At 40.4% G+C, this 18,100-nt stretch overlaps 1 protein-coding gene across 3 annotated transcripts in view; it reads right to left on the bottom strand.

Annotated features, from left to right (window-relative positions):
• Positions 1-3,574: 3,574 nt before the first annotated feature.
• LOC129200313 (gamma-aminobutyric acid receptor subunit rho-3-like) overlaps positions 3,575-18,100 on the bottom strand; it is a 56,671-nt gene continuing 42,145 nt past the window's right edge. For all 3 annotated transcript variants that reach the window (XM_054811636.1, XM_054811637.1, XM_054811638.1), the window contains 7 exons: positions 16,534-16,601; positions 14,784-15,007; positions 11,754-11,836; positions 10,767-10,907; positions 7,827-7,979; positions 5,228-5,424; positions 3,575-4,233 (listed from right to left, as the gene is read on the bottom strand). In XM_054811636.1, the coding sequence (XP_054667611.1) occupies positions 3,931-4,233; positions 5,228-5,424; positions 7,827-7,979; positions 10,767-10,907; positions 11,754-11,836; positions 14,784-15,007; positions 16,534-16,601 (1,169 nt within the window). In that variant the 3' untranslated portion in view covers positions 3,575-3,930. The remainder of the gene's footprint in view (positions 4,234-5,227; positions 5,425-7,826; positions 7,980-10,766; positions 10,908-11,753; positions 11,837-14,783; positions 15,008-16,533; positions 16,602-18,100) is intronic.

Raw genomic sequence — 18,100 nt, 5'->3', positions numbered from 1 at the left:
TCTTTTGGAACAAATGTCATGTGATTCCAGTGGGTTCTGGGCTCATGAATACATCCAGCTAACTCCTATGTGCCGAACAGAGAAACAGGCAAAATATAATACATGGGAAAAGGGGATGGAAGGGAGAAAAAGAGCAATCGGAATCACAGACTCACAGAAGGGTGGGGGTTGGAAGGGACCTCCGGAGATCATCCAGTCCAACCCCCCTGCCAGAGCAGGATCACCTAGAGCAGGTTGCACAGGATGGCGTCCAGGTGGGTTTTGAATATCTCCAGGGAAGGAGAGTCCACAACCTCTCTGGGCAGCCTGTCCCAGTGCTCGGTCACCCTCACAGTGAAGAAGTTTTTCCTCATTTTCAGACGGAACTTCCTGTGCTCCAGTTTGTGCCCGTTACCCCTTGTCCTGTCACTGGGCACCATTGAGAAGAGTCTGGCAAACACTGCTCATCCTCTTCCATCCTTTTTCCTTTACCCCCGGACCACTTTGGTTGCCAGCTAACCAAAACATCATGGCCACTTGATCATGAAATACAGATTAATCGGCATGCGGATGGGTTACCAGGACAGAGATTTTGCCAGGGGTGAACCTAAGGTTGTCCTAATTGTACAAATGTGTACAAATTAGATAGTAAAATTTAAGTTTCTCTGTAAAGTATTTTTCTTTCCTTGGGCTATGACTTTCAAAGAAAAAGAAGACATTTGCTGCTTTCTAATTCTGACTCATTCTTAGTTCATCATGACATCACTCAAGATTCAAGAAACTTTGCAAAATTTATTAAATTGTGAGTATTTTAGTGTAAACACCAATAGTTGGGATATCAGAGGCATACATTTTTGTAGCTCTCTGAAAAATAGGTCACGGGCATGAAATTCTGCTTACTTCTTTCATGAGGATTATACAGCTTTGAAGAATGAAGTAGTTCTCCAGACTTAAAAGTTTGCATCACCCACATTAACACTTACAGGATGTTTTCTTAATACAGATGGGTGTAGCAGCAGATGCTAAAAATAAGGACGCCACATCCTGCACCTCAGCTGGTCACAGAAACCGTCACAAGCTGTTATTTCTGTTCCAAAAATCCACAAAGTACTCTCATCCATAACTGCTTGAATACCACTGGGATGAATACTCAGATATGTATTTACATAATGGCTGCGATGTTTTAACTTTTAGTAAACGCTGCGGGAAGTAAAACCCGTACATTTGACTGGCTGCAAAACCAGCCACAAATAACAGGAATGGGAAATACTTGTGAATACTTTTTGAAAGACTTCCATGCTGGTCTGTCTAGACAAATTGACTAAGAGTATTTATTCCCATCCCTTTCTGGAAGATAACACAAGCTTCAGAAAAGGATCATGTGAGTTTCAGTCAGCCCTCTAAACAAGAAAAATGTATTTAAATAGTGTTTGTTATTTTTTACTATTTATACAAGCAATGGCTTTGTGAAGTATAATTGAACCTGATATCATCCCTGTCACTGCATTAAGAAGATAAAAATTATAAGCTTCACTGTAAAAGCATGCACTTAAGTTTCATCATCATAATGTGCAATCTTCTTCATTATCATAATAAAACTTGCTGTGTAGCGCTCTCCCTGTGGAGAACTCTTTGCCAATGGTTACATTCACAGTTGCAAAGTAAACTAACAGTTTCCTCCATCAAAGCAAGCTGTGCAACTTTCAGGCACCTGTATAGGACGTGCCGGAAAGGTAAATGCAGGCAGATATCTCTTTCTCTCCACACTTCCATGTGTGGGCGTGCTTGCTGGACAGCCCACACGAGGCTTGGGCGTGCTGCGCTGCAGGGCTTTTGCTGTGAGAAACCCTGTAAGAAATTTAGAAGAGGGAACTGGTTTGGGTCAAGAAGGGCAAGGGTATTTTTTCTGTTGGAGGCTGAGGATTCACTGTTGGCTACAGAACAAATACCTCTTCCCATAAGGCACATTTAAAAAAAGATAATTATGTGAAAACAATGGTGTTATGTTAGTTCATGTGGAAAGTTTAGCACACACACATCTGGAGCAATTAGATGGGATCTTCTCAGGCAATCTGGAACATCTGTGCAGGATGCCTCCGTAATGGCAGTGCAGTAACGAGGATGTCATGGCAATTTTTTTTATATGTCTATATTACACATTGGCTCAGCTTGAGGTCTAGTGTGCTGTTGCTGTTGCCAAAGCCTGCATGTCCTTTGGCTTTACATTCCCAGCATTGTCATTCCTGGTACGGTTCTGCTTTCCATGACAGGATTTCCTGGAAGAGTATCAAAGCCGTCTTAGCCCTGATCATTTGTTTGGCAGTGAACTGGCTGCCAAAGTACCCGCTCACTCCATCAGATTTCAATCACCCGGCATGCAGTGTGCCACCAGCTTCTCCAGCTCGGTAACTGGGAGCTTGTCAAATGCGGCTTTTTGAAACAGTAAGAGACATCACCGTGCTATGAGCAAACAATGTTGGAGGAGGAAAATCAAATAAACCAGAGAGTGGTTCAGGCTTCCAAATTTATTCCCATTTCCTAATCTTGACCAAGCAATGACCAACCATTTACTTTGTGACATTTTTTTGCCACCACAAATTATTGTTTTGAACTGACTTTGTAAATTGAAACTAGCTTCCTTAAACGACAAACCCCAAAAAATTATGTGGAAAATGCTCCTTATTTGGGAAAGTTACAAAAGTAATCTTGATTCTTTTCTGGTGCTGAACCCTTTTTGTGTGTGTCCCTGAACATCCTTAATTCAGCCTCCTTACCTTGAACCTAAGGATATTTCCATGTGGGATTCATCTGGGACTGGCAGGGTTGCTGTATATGGCTCTGTTTTGGCACAACAATTGCCTGTGTGTCTCGGTGTGGTGTCTTGAACTGTGCTGGGGAGCAGTGCTGGGAGCGGACATGCATAGCTTCTCCTTGCTGTAACATTCAATCTCAGAAGCCAAGGAAGGGGGGTGGCAAAACCCCAAGCTCATGTATGCAACATAAAGCAGAAGAACCAGATTCTGCTGAAGACATGGTTGGTTGGTTTTCTTGACAAAGTTTCTAAAATCTCTGCCTCAAAGCCTATGTTTCTGAAATGACCAGTTAGGCAGAAAGCAGGTGATTACAGCAGGTCGACAGGAGGCACCGGTGTGTGGGTGTCACTTCAGGGCCATAGCTTGTGCAGGTGATGCTAGTCATCCACCTGGGAGGTGGCTGCAAAACACTGAGTGCATCGGGTCTGGGACATCGTTCCTGTGCTGCCTTGGGGACTAGTGAGCAAAATTTTCCAAAATAGAGGTTCTTCCCAGTGGCCCTATGGAAAGTCAGGGACAGCTAACAGGGTGAGGGTTTTTCTTGAGGTGTTGATGACGTACAGTGTACAAAGCCCCGTCAGCTTTGCTTCCTGCTTTCTGCTGGTCCCTACTCCACTGCTAAGCCATAATCATTTTCCCTCTAGTTACCGTCTGAGGACAAAGGCTCCTGAAGCGCATGCAGGTTGCCTAGCAAAATCGAGATGCAGCAAGTGAAATAAGGAGAGGTGCTATTTGAAGGTGATTGGTGCTGATTGCCTACTAAAATGGACCACAAGTGGTGAACAAACAGGCAGGCTGATTAAAGAGGAACGGTTAGTGTGTCGGTAGAGAGTGGTAATACTTCAGGTGGGAGCTGCTGTGTTTAGGTGTGTGAGAAAACTGCCTCTATGCTACTGCAGTAGTAGCATGTGCATTAGATCGCCCCAATGAAACATTTCACAGTCCAATTGAAAAAAAAAACAAACTCATGAGAGGTTTTCATTAACAGTTTTGCTGCTAACCAAACCAGCCTCGGTATGACGCAGAAGTCAGTTTCAGAAACTTTTAACCCTTCTTTCTTCTACTGCTGCTGCGTTACTTTTAAAGCACAACGCTACTCTCAGACGCAAAATAGTGTCTAGCTTATAATGATTTTTGTTCATATGTACAAACCCCAGTAAAAAAAGTTGAACACAATGTACACACTGGGAAATATAATCCGGGAATATGTGTCAATAACATGATTGTTCTGTAAAATAATCCTGCCCACGTTTCCCTTCAGAGATCTCTTCCTCTTTATGCGAGCTGTGTCCACATTGGAGCCGCTGGCTGCACAGGCCCGAGTCTCATTCTCTTCACAGCGGTCTGAGAAAGCAGTCAGGTCGATGTCCACATCCGTGTCGTGAAAGCAGCCATCGAAAGCCATTGCTTGCACTGCATCAATAGTATACATTCCTGAAGCCTGGCAACAAAGAATAGTTATTCTGCATTTAGCAGGAGCCATTTTAGTAAATTATAAATAAATAAAACAGAAAAGAAAGAAAACTTTCTCTTCGGTGTTGTTCCCTGTGTGGAGAGCATAGGGAGAACAGGGCTACCCCTCAGTATTGCTATCTGCGGGGCCTGCCCCCTCGGGCAGGGCATGAGTGAGGAAGGGGATACATGCGATAAAACACGCTTGCCTGACTGATTATTGCCAGCTTCTGGCTGGGAATGTGTGCCCCAGCTTCTGAAACAGAAAAATTAAACTCTGCCTCTCCTGTAGGTCTGCATTGCTGGAGTTGTGGGAAATGACTTCAGATGTTTCCATGAGTAGTTTTTTGGTGGGATTATCAAATCATGTGAGCAGCACATGCCCCCTTTTTGTGATTTTCCCCTTGTAATATTCCAACAAATGAGTTTACATGGGGGGATATTCTTGAAGCAAAGGTTTTAAGTGACTGCTTCATGGAAAGCAAATGTTTCGCTTGTGAACGTTTCTGCTTCAGGCACTTTTTTCTAAAAATGACCTTGTCATTCATCTGATCTTGGGACAAAAAGGCATTATTAAACCCATCTTCCTAACCAAGAATGGTGAAGCAGGAGAAGGAGAAATAGACACTGCTTCACAGGAAACAGGAGGGAATATTACATGAGTGCAATCTGGGGTATATTTCAGAGAGAGGAAAAATACCTTGGTCAATAGGTATTTGAGGACAGAATGAAGGTTACCTTCCTCTAGGGGAGGAAAAAGGGGAAAAAATCAGGAGGTGTACTCCCTAATCTCTGCCACAAGAAAAGGAAGGGAGAGAAACCTTCTCGAGACCCAGAGAGGATGACACATTTCCTCCCTTCAGCCAAGTAAAGAAAAGTGAGATACAGAGATGGTTACTGTACTGTTATCACAGTGGCATATCAGGATTACTCTGTGGCTTCTGCGATGCTTTCTGAAGGCAACAAAACACAGAGGTTTGTACCTTGCCCCTTTTTTTGAGTTGCTTTCTCTCTTCAATTGTGGTGAGATAGTTCACTGCTGCATATTCGATGACAGACAGGAAGACAAAAAGGAAGCTGATCCATAAATACACATCCACAGCCTTTATGTAAGACACTTGAGGCATTGAGGCACTTACTCCTGTCATGATGGTTGACATTGTCAGCACTGTAGTTATACCTGCCAAAGAAAAAGGGGAAGTTATCATAATATTGGCCAGCTGGTTCTGTTTAGCTCATCACCATTGCTTGGACAGCACAGCTTTGTGAGGGTGTATGATTGACACTGCCTTTAACTTCATTGCACAGGCTCTGAAAAGTGGAGTGAACCATGAAGGACCTATCACATACAATACTGAAACCAGAAAATCATCTCTCTGCTCAGTGCATGCAGTTAGAGCTGTGGCACACGAGGTTCAAACAGCAAGGACACAACACCAGTGATTCAGCAGCATAAGGAATGCATTTCTGTGACAGCTTTAGGCACTGCTATAGAGAAGTGAAAGTAGGTTTGTGGTCTTGCCCCGCTTCCCAGAGCCAGGATCTCTGCTATACACTTTCTTGTCCCAGAGAATCACCAAAGAATCACCAATTTCCCTTACAACCCTTTCTCAAGTTGTACTTCTTGAGAACATCTATCAGCTTGTACATCTCTGTTGTAACTCCTTGTCTCTCTCAAAACACTCTAGCATAAAAATGCTATACGAATTGAAACTAAGAAATATTTTTTTGTTGACTTCAATGTGTCCAGAATTTAATGGTCATATTTTCAACCTCTCCTCTTACATGCAGCTATTAATCTCATTTTGTTTCGCTCTGTCTCAGGAAAAAACCCCACAAACCCACCCACCAACAACCAACACTAAACCAGGCCCTGCTTTTAAAGAAATGAAGGTAACATTGGAAATGAAGCCATCTCAATAACACCCATGAGACAGCACTGGCTGATAGTGTTGCCTTTCAACTGGGTCTCAGTGTAGCCTTTCTCCAGTTTTATGCTAGTTCAAGTCCACTGGAACATACAAGAGTTCTCCCTCTCCCTCTCTGCAAGTTCCTTAGGTTGAAGGATGGAGTTTGAAATATACTGTCTAAGAGGAAATCTATTTATTTAAAATATGTATACTCTAGGCTAGGGAGTTAAGCTTTTAAAACTTTGTTGTTAAAATTGCCTATAAATTATGTATGCTTATGCTAATGAAATCTGCCTTATTCATAGAACTCCTCATGCACAACCTTCTGCAGAAATCCATATATAAATTAAAGAACATGATCAGCAAAACCGTCTTGACAACATTACAAATTTTCTACTGAGAATTAAAACTTTATTTTTAAAGATGAAGTTAAATTTCTTATAAATAAAAGGAATTGGTGGATGCATTAATAAAAGTAGGTAGGAGGTACCATAATTTCTTTTTAGACTGACAAATAGATTCATATCTCATGTATTAATAGCTTTAGACTGTGCCAATAGAAAGGGATCTGCGGTAGCTACAGTCCTAGTTTTTGTAGATTGATATAGGTATAGATAAAAATTGAGGGCTCCCTCAGTACATTCAAGTTTCTTGAACAAAGATCCTCAGATCTTTCACTTGCCTAAGAAATATGGCAACATACAGTTGGCTTCTGGGACTAGCATCATTGAGAAGGAAGAGCAGGAGCTTCTTTACTAATTCTTAAACTGACAGTTGCAGGACTCAGATGCATTATGGTTACATTAGATATCTTAATAAATTTCTATCAGATCTTCACACAGAAGCTAATCTTTGGAAAAAAAAAAAAAGAAAAGTACTCATTCCAAGGCCATCAGCATTAAATTCCCAACAAAAGGCAGTCTGGAAGTGGTATCAACTGATTCATCACTGAGAAAAACAATAATGTTATTAAAAAAGCACTGTAATTAGTCTTTTTCTCCTGAGCTGTGGTGTTCAGAATTAAAACTGAGAGCAGAAAGATGCCCAGCTTACTCTTTGGCTTCCACAGAAGCCTGTGCGCCTTGCACAGTTAAGGCACCAAAGCAAGGTGCCTAACAAAGAAAGGCTTTGTAACATAGGACAAGCAGGAAACTGGTTCCAAGTTGGTAGGAAGATATCAAATGTTTCTAGAGAGAAAGTAGAGCCACAAAGCTTTTAGATAGGTTATGCTATGCCTATTAAGTAACTCTGATGAACCATGGATTTGGAGAGGGATCTGACTACCTGTTACTACCTGCTACTTTGCTGGGAAGAGGGGAGGAAAAAAAAAGTCTTTGCAAAAAAACCCCCTCAAACCCCAAACCAAATGAACAAACAAACAAAAAAAAACCCCAGAGATTAAGTAAAATTCTACATAGGGAAATCTGCAGAATTGTTCCTTTTTCCTGTGGTGTGTGAGCTGTTTTCTAATATAGCAAAGCCAGTCAGAACAAACATCCCATTTCCTAACATAGAGGTTGACTAAAGGAATTTGTGGTAGTGACAACAGTGGCAATAATACTGTTGTTCAGGCAATTACCTGATATACTTGCTCATGACCTATGTAAATAAGAAGCTAAGGTAACTCCAAACCCTTCTATTCCTCCCAGAAGAATGTACAGTAAAGGTTTACCTAGTGATACCCTGGCAGGAACAGCTCTTCTGTCAATCCAAAATGAAACCCAAGACAGCATCACCATCAGCATGGCTGGGAAATAGGATTGTAGCACAAAAAAGAATATATGTCTCCGGAGTGCAAAGTTTATAAAAAGTCGATTGTACCAACCTATTGAAAAAAAGAGAGAGGAACAGGTTGGAGGAGAAGAGATCTGTGTTATTTGTGAGCTCTGTTCACTGGCCCCCTCATTCCAGGAGGAATGGTGTATCCACATCAGTAATAGTAAACACCTAAGAAATATTGCCACCACCTTGGTTTTATATAGTGCTTTACAAACCGTCCATCATACCTCATTAAAATACCGCTGCCTTGGGAGTAAAGCATCACGACTGCATGAATAAAATACTATATCATAATTGAGGTTATGAAATTGGGGGGGGGGGAAGTAAATAGACTTCAAGTGAAACTGCCAGGAGAATACAGACAGAATATAATCGCCCAGTCCAGTTGGCACAGTGAAGCCAACACCCTGACTCCCCCCAAAAGTAACTTGCCTTGTCTCACGCTAGGAATACCCAGCAACCAAGCAGCACTTTTTCTCCTACGGGCAAACCTGTTTGCCTGCCCAGCGTTGACTTTAGAGGAAAGGGTGCCACCTAGTGAATTTTGAGGCATGGTCCTTCTGTGCGGCAAAGCGTGTGTGCTACACCTCCTGCCATGGGAGGGAAATTAGTTTACAGGGAGGTGAAAAGAAGACAAAAGTAGCTGGCTGCGCAGCATCTGCCTGTCCAGTACAAATAGAGACATCAATGAGCCTGTGTTGGAGCAGTCATGCCATCACAAAGAACCACTTTATAAAAAAGAGTATCTCAACAATAACCCCATCTAATATTAAACACGTCCTATGTGTTTCCAGTTGCGGAGAAGGTTTTTGGTTTTAAAAATTATTGTCCCCAAAATGGATTGAAATTGTTGCTTCTTTGCAGGCCAGGGAACTCCAAAAGCCTAAATGCTATGCATGTCTAGTTCACTGAGATTGACAGTACAGGGTAAGCAGAACCTAAAATGCAGAAGGCTGCTTTGTGAGCAGCACTTTTGTTCATTTTTTGCCCGAGACTCTTCAGGGGGAGATGGCTCCCCTTATAGTTGTGCTGATTGTTCCCCACTAGTACTTACTTTGGGGGGCGGGGTCTGTGTGTAATCATTTTCTTCCAACAAGAAGCAAAATAAAAGAACAAGAGAAAGTGGAACCTCCTGATTGAAACAAAAATTCAAAGCTAAAGCAAAGCACCTGTCTACAAAGGGCAGTGTTCTAATTAACAGATGTGGTACATCCATTTATTCAGGTACTTCCCAGTGGTCTCTGTGGCTTAAAAAAAGTCTTTCCTTTCACCTTTACCCTGCTGAGTAAGCTCATCATCAAAACATCTGCATGTAAGTGTTAAGCAGTTATACTTCCTAAAGTCAAAGGTGCTGTGAAGTTGCTGCAAAGGCCTGCGTACAGGGGTGGTGTGAGGTTGCGCTGTTGTGCACAAGACCGTATTTGCTTGCATAAGTGTTTTTTGATGGGAATAGCAAGGCAGAAAGAAGCCAGCTGAGTTCCTGGAACCCAGTTTCAACACACAGCGATAGCAGTTTGGTGGAAAACATCCCAGTCTCCTCCTTGCAACAAGGACAAATTTGACGTAGCTCTCAGCAAGGCTCAGTTATGATAGTAAGGTATCATTCGCCCTCTTCTCAAATGACAGTGGCTTTTGAAAGCTGGAGCTCTGTTCTTAGCTCATACATGAGCAAGAGATAAGGATGAAGAACCTGATCAAGCTGTGAATTCCTCACTGCTTAGACTGCATCATAATTTAAACTGGAATTTCTGCATTCAATATCAGCCACGGCAAACTTGAATGGCTCTTTTTTAAATGCAAATCCTGTAAATAAAATACTGTAAATAAATCTATTTGCAGCTTTCCTGTATGTCTCAAAGGCTTTTTTTCCCCAAAGTGTTATGCATTTCATCATATTACATGGAATAATTTCTATTTTATTAATCTGCCTTGATATAAAGGGCAATATCCGCACTGAAATGAATTGACTCAGACTGGAAAGTACAGTAGCAAGCATGCTATTTTATCGGGTTAAAAACATATGGTTGGATTACTTACACAGAGAAGTATTTCAAAATTTATAATTGCATGTACAAATACAGAGAAAATAAAACGCACCTTGCATGAAATCAAAACTATAATAAACTCCTAAAGCCTTCTGCAGTTTGCCAGGAAGTGTAGTTCAAGATCTATAGGGAGAAATAAAAACCTGTCTGGGACAGATACCTTTATTTAAACAACGTAGCACTGACATAAAGGGATTTTTTTTTTTCTGCAACTTTATGTATAAACATGGAACATTAAGCAAACCATGAATTAGACCTCAATAGGTGATAAATGCTCTCATGTGGAAACCTTATAGTTAGAAGACTTTTAATGACATTGTACAGCTCCAAAAACGAGGAGATTTTAGACAATAAAACACAATGGGGTTCCTGTTGTGTGCTTTCTAGTTCTTTAGGATTTGTATTTTCAAGCTTTTCTATGTAACCAGGACCCAAAGATTCCTGTAAACCCAATACTCCAGTGGCTTTCAGAGAAGCACCACGATTTTGCAAGAGCTCACAGCAGCGTATATTTGGTTGTTGCGCCTTTTTTTCAGGTTCTTATTGTCAGATGTCAAGTTACAAGTATTATTATGGCCTCTTCTTCTAATACCAAGAAAGTGTTACCTTGGTAATGTAAAGAGAACCGAGGACTTAGGCCGACAGACCAGTGTGATTGACAGACCTCATTTAAACCGAGATCTCTCAGCAGTTAACAGTCATTCATTAGCAACGAATTTGAATGTGAAAGACATTCTGCATGATTGTGTCCCGTGCTTCTCTGTTCTAATGACAGGGGCTTACTATACCAGTACTGCTGTAAAAAGCTAGTCCACTGGAAGCACTGAATTCTTCGATGAAAAACTGAGAGAGGGAGATGTGCTCATCTGTGCTCAGGGACTTGTTTCCATGTTTCCAGTATAACATCAGATCGTCTTCATTGTATGCATCTATGAGAAAGTAAAAACTAAATCACCTCTTCTGCTGGAATAACGCTTCTGTTTTCTTTTCTTAGGGATGGGAGACCACTCAAACAATTTAGGAAAACTCCAAAGAAACATTCTTTTCACATCAATTTGCCAGTTAGTTGACAGGGAAACTGAGTTGCCGAGACCATATTCCACCTTGTTCCAAGGGAAGCCCGGTCCTGTGCCCTGCCAGCAGCTTACCTGAACGATGGGGGACACGGGCATGCTCAGGGTCACAGGGCACATAGGATTGGAGCTCTGGAGCTGCTATGCTGAGCAGACTGCCAAAACACTGGGGATCTGTTCTCTTTTCCAAGACTAAACAACAAACCAGCATCCCAGTTTTACTCATAATCCAGATAAAATAAATTCTGAGATACCAAAAGGCTCTGCAAAACAGAGTTACCTTTTGGTGTCCAGCTCTGCAGCTTACTACAGACAACTGAGTCGGGGTGAGAAAGCAGACATTTCACAATAACACAAGCACTTATTTTCATTTTTCCATGAGATCAGATATTGACATCTTATTTTACTTTTAACTTGTGCCTTTTTCTCAGGAAAAAAAAAAAGTGATTTTTTGACAGAGGAAACATTTTTAGATTTAGGCCTTGGAATATCAACACGGTCGAAACAAAGGAGGGTGCAACATGTTTTTTCTATCTTCCCAAAGCTCACTGAGTTCTGGAAAGATCCCAAACTGGCCACAGTTTAATTTGTACAGGTTGAAGGGTTCAGGTCACACAGCAAAATAAGTGAAAAAGGTATTGTGAACAAGATGGAGTGCTAATAAGAATGCACATGTGAAGAACAGGTATGAATTAAACTTACAGCTTTCCAGTTCTAAAGAACAGTTCTGAGTGTCCAGAGGAAACCTACTGAAATCCATGAAACACATAGCAGAAACTGTTATTCTGCAGACAGGAACAGAAAAACAGAAATTAAATTAAAAAATTCACACTACCTTAGGGCTGTACAGACATCTTAGTGAGATCCCCAACCAATCTGCTGTTTAGAATCGCGATGCCTGAGTTTTTCTACTTTTTTTAGACACTTTTAAAATTGTTTCAAGATAGTGAGATAAAACTAAGTCAGTGAGATAACATATTTTTTAAACATAAATAGTCTTTCTTATTAAGTACATTACCTTGGATTTTTAAACCCTGTACTGACCTGATCCTTCATTAGCCTTTCACACATTACACTTTGAAGGGTTACACTTATAAAGACTAACAACAGGAGTTCACATTTCTTGACTGGATTTTTCATAGATTGAAGTAGATAATATTACAGATTAGAGCAAATATGTTCAAGTGCCATTCTCCCAGCTAGAATGGTTATAATATTTAATTGCATAAAAAGATAAGCTGCTACTTCTGGAAGCCTACTCTCCTCTTCAACACCATGGAAATGTCTTATAGTCTAAAAAGCTTAAGGAAATCTGGGTAAAGACATTATTTTGCATTCCACCTGCTTTTTCACAAATGTTTAGCAGATAAATGTCCCTCGACATTTTAACCAATAAAAAAAAAAGGCTAGAGGCAGCAATTTAAATAAGGTAAATATTGTTAAATTTCCCTTTCATGTCACAGCTTGCATGTCATTTGATGTTTTAGTTTGATTTTTTGAGTTTTCCCCAAACTGAATCCTACAGGGATTTAAGTGATAAGGGATATACTGGGTGTATAAGCGATCTTTGAAAACTTGTGATCAGTAATCACGCTGTAGCTGAATTTAAACAAGTGTAAGATTTTACTGGATTGAAATGAGACTGTAAGAGTGGTACATCTTTAAAATCATGCATAAGACTTCCAACTATGGATGTTGTTTCAGTCTTTCAGCTATTGACTAAAGGATCAGGGGAACAACAAGAAAATGTTGATTGAAAAAAAAAAAGAAAGAAAGACTATTTTAGCAACAAATCTGGATTTTTGTTCTGCTTTGCTTCAAGAAAATCCTGGATGCTAGGCACCGAAGAAAAATGGTGGAATATGCAGATTTCTTGCACATAAGTATTTGGAATATAATCTACCCACTGCATGTAAAACTGGCAATACAAAAAGGGTGTTTTAATGAGCATCTGATTCTTTAGGAACATAGCACCACTCAGGCTAGAAACACATCGTTTCACCTTAATAATTTTAAAACTTTGGTTCACCAGCCTTTACGTCACCCCTTTCCCTGCCTCTCAGTGTGCTAAGAACTGATAGAGAAGGAAAGGAAGAGGACAGGGCACCTGTCCTTCATGCTTATGTCCAGGAAGAGATCCACAGGTTTGGCAAGAACTTTGGGGCTTTGCTATTCACTGGCACAGGACGGTGAGGCCGGCTGCAAGCTCACCTGTATGTCAGAGCAAGGAGTCACCCAGTACACAGCATCTGGTAATGCAGGCTTAGGGAAAGGTAGCTGCGCGAGCAGAGAGGACGAGGGCAAGGAAGAAAAGTAGAGCACCAGCTTGCAAATGTGATGCAGGACACAGGGCAAGGGGTCCCGTCACGGAGGGGATTCTGAGCACTGAGCAAATGTAGTAAATTGATTCACACTGTGTCTGTCCCTCAGCTCTACTTCTTCCTTTTCCTTCCCTCCCATCTCACTTTTTCCTTTCTCTCCATTTCTGTCCTTCCCATCACACGATCCCTTTGGTCTGTAACTATTTGTGCACAATTTCTTACAGTTAATCTTGATGACACTTTACCCCTCCAGCAAGCTGACAGAATGTGTTTACCCATCTTCTGTCTCTTTGCCACTCTTCCTTCCCCCAGCTGAACGTATGTCATACCCCTCACATGGAGAGCCATCGCTGTAAGCCTTAGTATAGTATGTAGTTCCTCTGACCTCTCTCTCTCTCTCTTGCATGAAGCATGGAAATGAATATAGCCACAAAATGCATACTTCACCTCATTGTTTCTTACTGGTCAGTATGATTCTTGAACGCATGCTATATTAAAGCGGTGTACAGCTGCTGTTGTGAGGGTTTCTGCATGTCTTCATGAGAGGGTAGAGAAATTCATTACTTGTTGGAACAATTATTACCTAGCCAAAATCTCAAGTGCTTGCATAAATCTTCAAACTATCCAGATTAGATGAAATATCACCTATGTGCACAGGCCTAACTAGTAACAAACAGGAGAACTGTGATTTCTGCAATGCACAGGCCTCAGGGCCTTTACCCTAGGGGGAAAATTCCTCCATTAAAACTATTTCTGCCGCATCATCCAAATCTGCTTCATAAAGAAAAGCAATCAGAAGTAGATAGAAGGGAGACACATTTAATGACCTTGCTGTTCCAGTCCTGGAATTGCTATTTCGGTTTCCAGTTCCTTGTAGTCACACAACACACCTGTCTAACATTGCTGGTATCAGCACCAATAATCTGCTCTCCGTGCCTATCTGGAGCCCCGATTAATATTGATGGCATGTTTACAGGTATCCTAGGGCGAAAATAGCTGAGACAGACAGTTTTAAAAGACCCAGGGGGAAGAAAACCACATTTGTTCTTTGCTAATAATTTTGGGCTTTACTTACTGTACAGTAAAACTACTGCAATATTGCTAAAGCCACTGGCAATGAATTAACACTTGATAAACTTCAGCGCTATTTACTACAGATGAAAAAACTGCCACTATCCTGTGACAGAAAACAATATGTGAATGATAGAAAAATGTTATCTCTGTTATCAATCCTAAATCTATTTTCCCACTGGTACAGTGGTCACCAGTTCCCGGTATCTCATGCCAGGGGTTTAATGCCAATCCAGTATCAGAATCTTAACTGCAAGTATGTCCATTAATTTCTCACTGTACAGACTATTGGTCTGCAATTTCAGTCATGTATTTTCTTATAAAAGGGTATTGTTCTTACCGTAGACTGAAGAGTACATTGCCATCAGGGTATACTCGGAGCATAACATTTTCCACAGTTGTATCATGGATGAAAGATCTTTTGGAGTGTACAAAAAACACATCAGGTACCCAGATCTTTTTTATCAGTCTTCCATCAAAAGTCATACTTTTGTTTTTGTTACTACGAAATGAAAGTCTTTCATCCTTCCAGTAATGTCTGAGATATAAAGTCATTGTGAAGTCCTTCATTTAATTAAAAATAAAAGAAGACAATGCTTGTTTTATTCACATACAATAGAAAACAGTACAAAGTAATCAACTCATGCAAAGGATCAATTTCTTCTCTGGACATCATCTGAAGGATCCTCGGTGAGAGGAATCAAAAGCCACTCAATGAGTTTAAATATAGATTGGAACTACTTCTGAGATACTGCCTGTTTGCCTTCTCACTGGCGTCTGAGACTGAGGTTCATACTTCATTTATATTTAGATACAACTTTTACAGATTTCAGTGGTCTGCTGGATTGGGCCATCAGTGAAGTGGGAAAGAAACTTTAAAACCAGCCAAAGACAAATAGAAAGGTGTTTCCTTTGGAAATCTTCACAGGCTTTTCCCAGAATGGACTGTAGTTCTCTTACAAAGAGATTAATTTTGAGTTCTTCATGAGCATTAGGTCAATTTGTAAAATTCATTAATCTGTACCTTTTGCACAAATATTGCACAGAGGTTTTAGATTAGTGCATTTATGAATGACATGCATGATAAAGAAACAATATGATTAAGTTCATAGGAGTAAACAAATTTTACAAGAACTAGAATTTTTTAAATATGAAAGATTGTTACAAATCATCCTATTCAGAGAAATAACATGACTGCAAATATACCTGTGGAAAGAGATGGAGAGGATGCTGCAAATCCAATCTGAGCTTCTGCACAGCCTGACTGCTCTGTTCTCATCTACATAACTCTTGCATTATTAGGCAGACATCATTTATCTCAGCAGAACAATTAATTCTGATAAGAATACTGGGAAGATACTTAGGTCTTCCCCTGGAATATGATTTTATGCCCCTGTAAGATGATTTTATGATTTGGGTAGGTTTGCAAAGGAATGCAGGGGTTCATACTGAGAGATCCCATTGTAAGCTCAACACCTACGACTTCAGCTACACTCACTGAAAAGATATTGTAAGTGAGACCTCTTTGCAAAGTTAACGTGCCCTGCTATTAGAGGATGGAGCAACTTGGCACTAATGTCTGGGTGGTGTTATTAGTGACAATTTCAGCTGAGGAATGAACAGCCTGCATTCCAGTGCTACAGGTCCTTGATTGCAGTGAGGGTGTCTCCTTCCTAGGACCATTCCTGGAACTGATTTTTCTGTTTCCATTTGTTATGACCACAGCTTCACCCATGCCAGAAGTGATAAAAATACTCAGATCTGCAGAAGCAAAGGAAGCAAAGGACATGAAGCCTCATCATCTAATGTGCAGAGCACTAAGAGCTCATGGGGAAGTCTATGGGGCTTACTGAATGGCTGGCATTTTCAAATCAGAACACTATCCACTCTGATCTGTCCCTCTTGCCCAGGAGAAATGCAAGATGTGCTTCCTAGTTTAAATGAGAATGACTTGCATGCTTCAAGGCAAGGATGTGCTCTTTAAGGGTTTGCTTTCTGTAACTGTATTATTCTATATCATTCAGCTGGATGTTTCTGAGACCCTGAATTTTGGATGAAATTCTTTATTCCAGTTCTACTAACCAACTTACCATGTCAACTTCAGATATGCTGTCAATGCTTTCTACCTGCACATCAATGCCCACAGGTATTGGTGACCCTTCAATATAACAGAACAAAAGAGTGATGAGGAGCATAAATCCATAATTTTAAAGGGAAGACTCTGTATTAGTAACATACAGAGAGCATCCCATCTCAGCATTTACTATGGTTTGTCCACCTTAGTACATTGAATGACAAAGTCCATGGCAACAAAGTAAAATGTGACACTAAACAGTTGCAACAATAAATACAAAATCTTCAGTGATCTTTTTGCAGCCAGAGTAGTTGTTACCGGCATTACAGCTTGGACAGCAGCGACAGCTTCCTTGTGGTGCCAAAGCTAATGAACTGCTTGGAGTGCTATTTAGAACTGTCATTGGGAAAAGCTGAGTAAATATATCAAACACATCAAAAATTGCAAAGCTATCCGAGTTCCAATGCTTATTCCCACACTTATAAACAAAATATCTATTACGCCTCCTAATTATCTTCAGTTACTTAACTATTTAAAGTTTGGCATAGATATTTCTGAAAAAGGATTGCTTGCTCACGACCTCATAAGGGAAAAGCTGTAAACATACTAAGCATGTTCTGTGATGGAGTGTTGTGTATTACTGAGTACATAATTTATTATCAAGTACAATACATACAAACTGCACTAGATGACTTTATATACTACCCCACTATTTCATGCCACTGAAAAACGCTGTGAGTTTATAACACAATGGGATCTGAGTGAACGAATTATAAAACCATATTTGCATTTTTATATTAAAGTGACTAAATATCAATTAAACATACATCAAAATATAAAATTATTTCCATTCTTCGATGTACAATATTTAGAATGAAGGATCTAGTTCTGTAGGGGTTATGTACATGTGTAATTTTCAGCAAGCAAGTCATTCCACTATAGCAATTGACTAACCATTTCCTTATGGAGGAGGGAGAGGAGAGAGAGGTGTGTGTATATGAGTATACACACCCCCCTTCCCCAAAGAATGTTCTGCATTTGGCATGAAAATCGATAGTAATTATTGTATATGGGATTCCAATTGCATTTGTTAAAAATAATCAGTTATCATATTTTTAAAGTACACATTTAAAATAACCCGGTACAAAACACGAGTACAAAGAAGTCTGAACAGCAGGAGATAGCAACAGCTTTTTAACTTGTCTTTCTCTTTTTCTTGTCTTTTCTTTTTATCAGTGTCAAGCCAAAATAGTCCAGAAATATCACTCTCCTGATAACCAGCCACAATGCTGTGTCTCTTTATGGAATTATCCTTAAAATAGCAGCCCTCAAGGATTACACAGCTGCCTCCAGTTCTTACCAGTAGAGATCTTGAACTATTTTTGAGGTATTTTAAAATCTGGCTCTGTAGTATCTTGATTTGACTTGTATTTTTTAATGGAGGGCTTGACCTCACTCAGAACAGATGAAGATGCATTGTGCATGGGAAAGCTAGGTAAAATGGGTTCAGAGTTAGCACGGCACACAGGAGCATGTTTCTGCACTGACAAGAGCTGTGCTGTCTGGCTCAGAAACTGTGTCTC

This window comes from Grus americana, unplaced genomic scaffold, assembly GCF_028858705.1.
Source record: "Grus americana isolate bGruAme1 unplaced genomic scaffold, bGruAme1.mat H_43, whole genome shotgun sequence".
Lineage (NCBI taxonomy): Eukaryota > Metazoa > Chordata > Aves > Gruiformes > Gruidae > Grus > Grus americana.
This window is presented reverse-complemented; position numbering and strand designations above follow the sequence as displayed.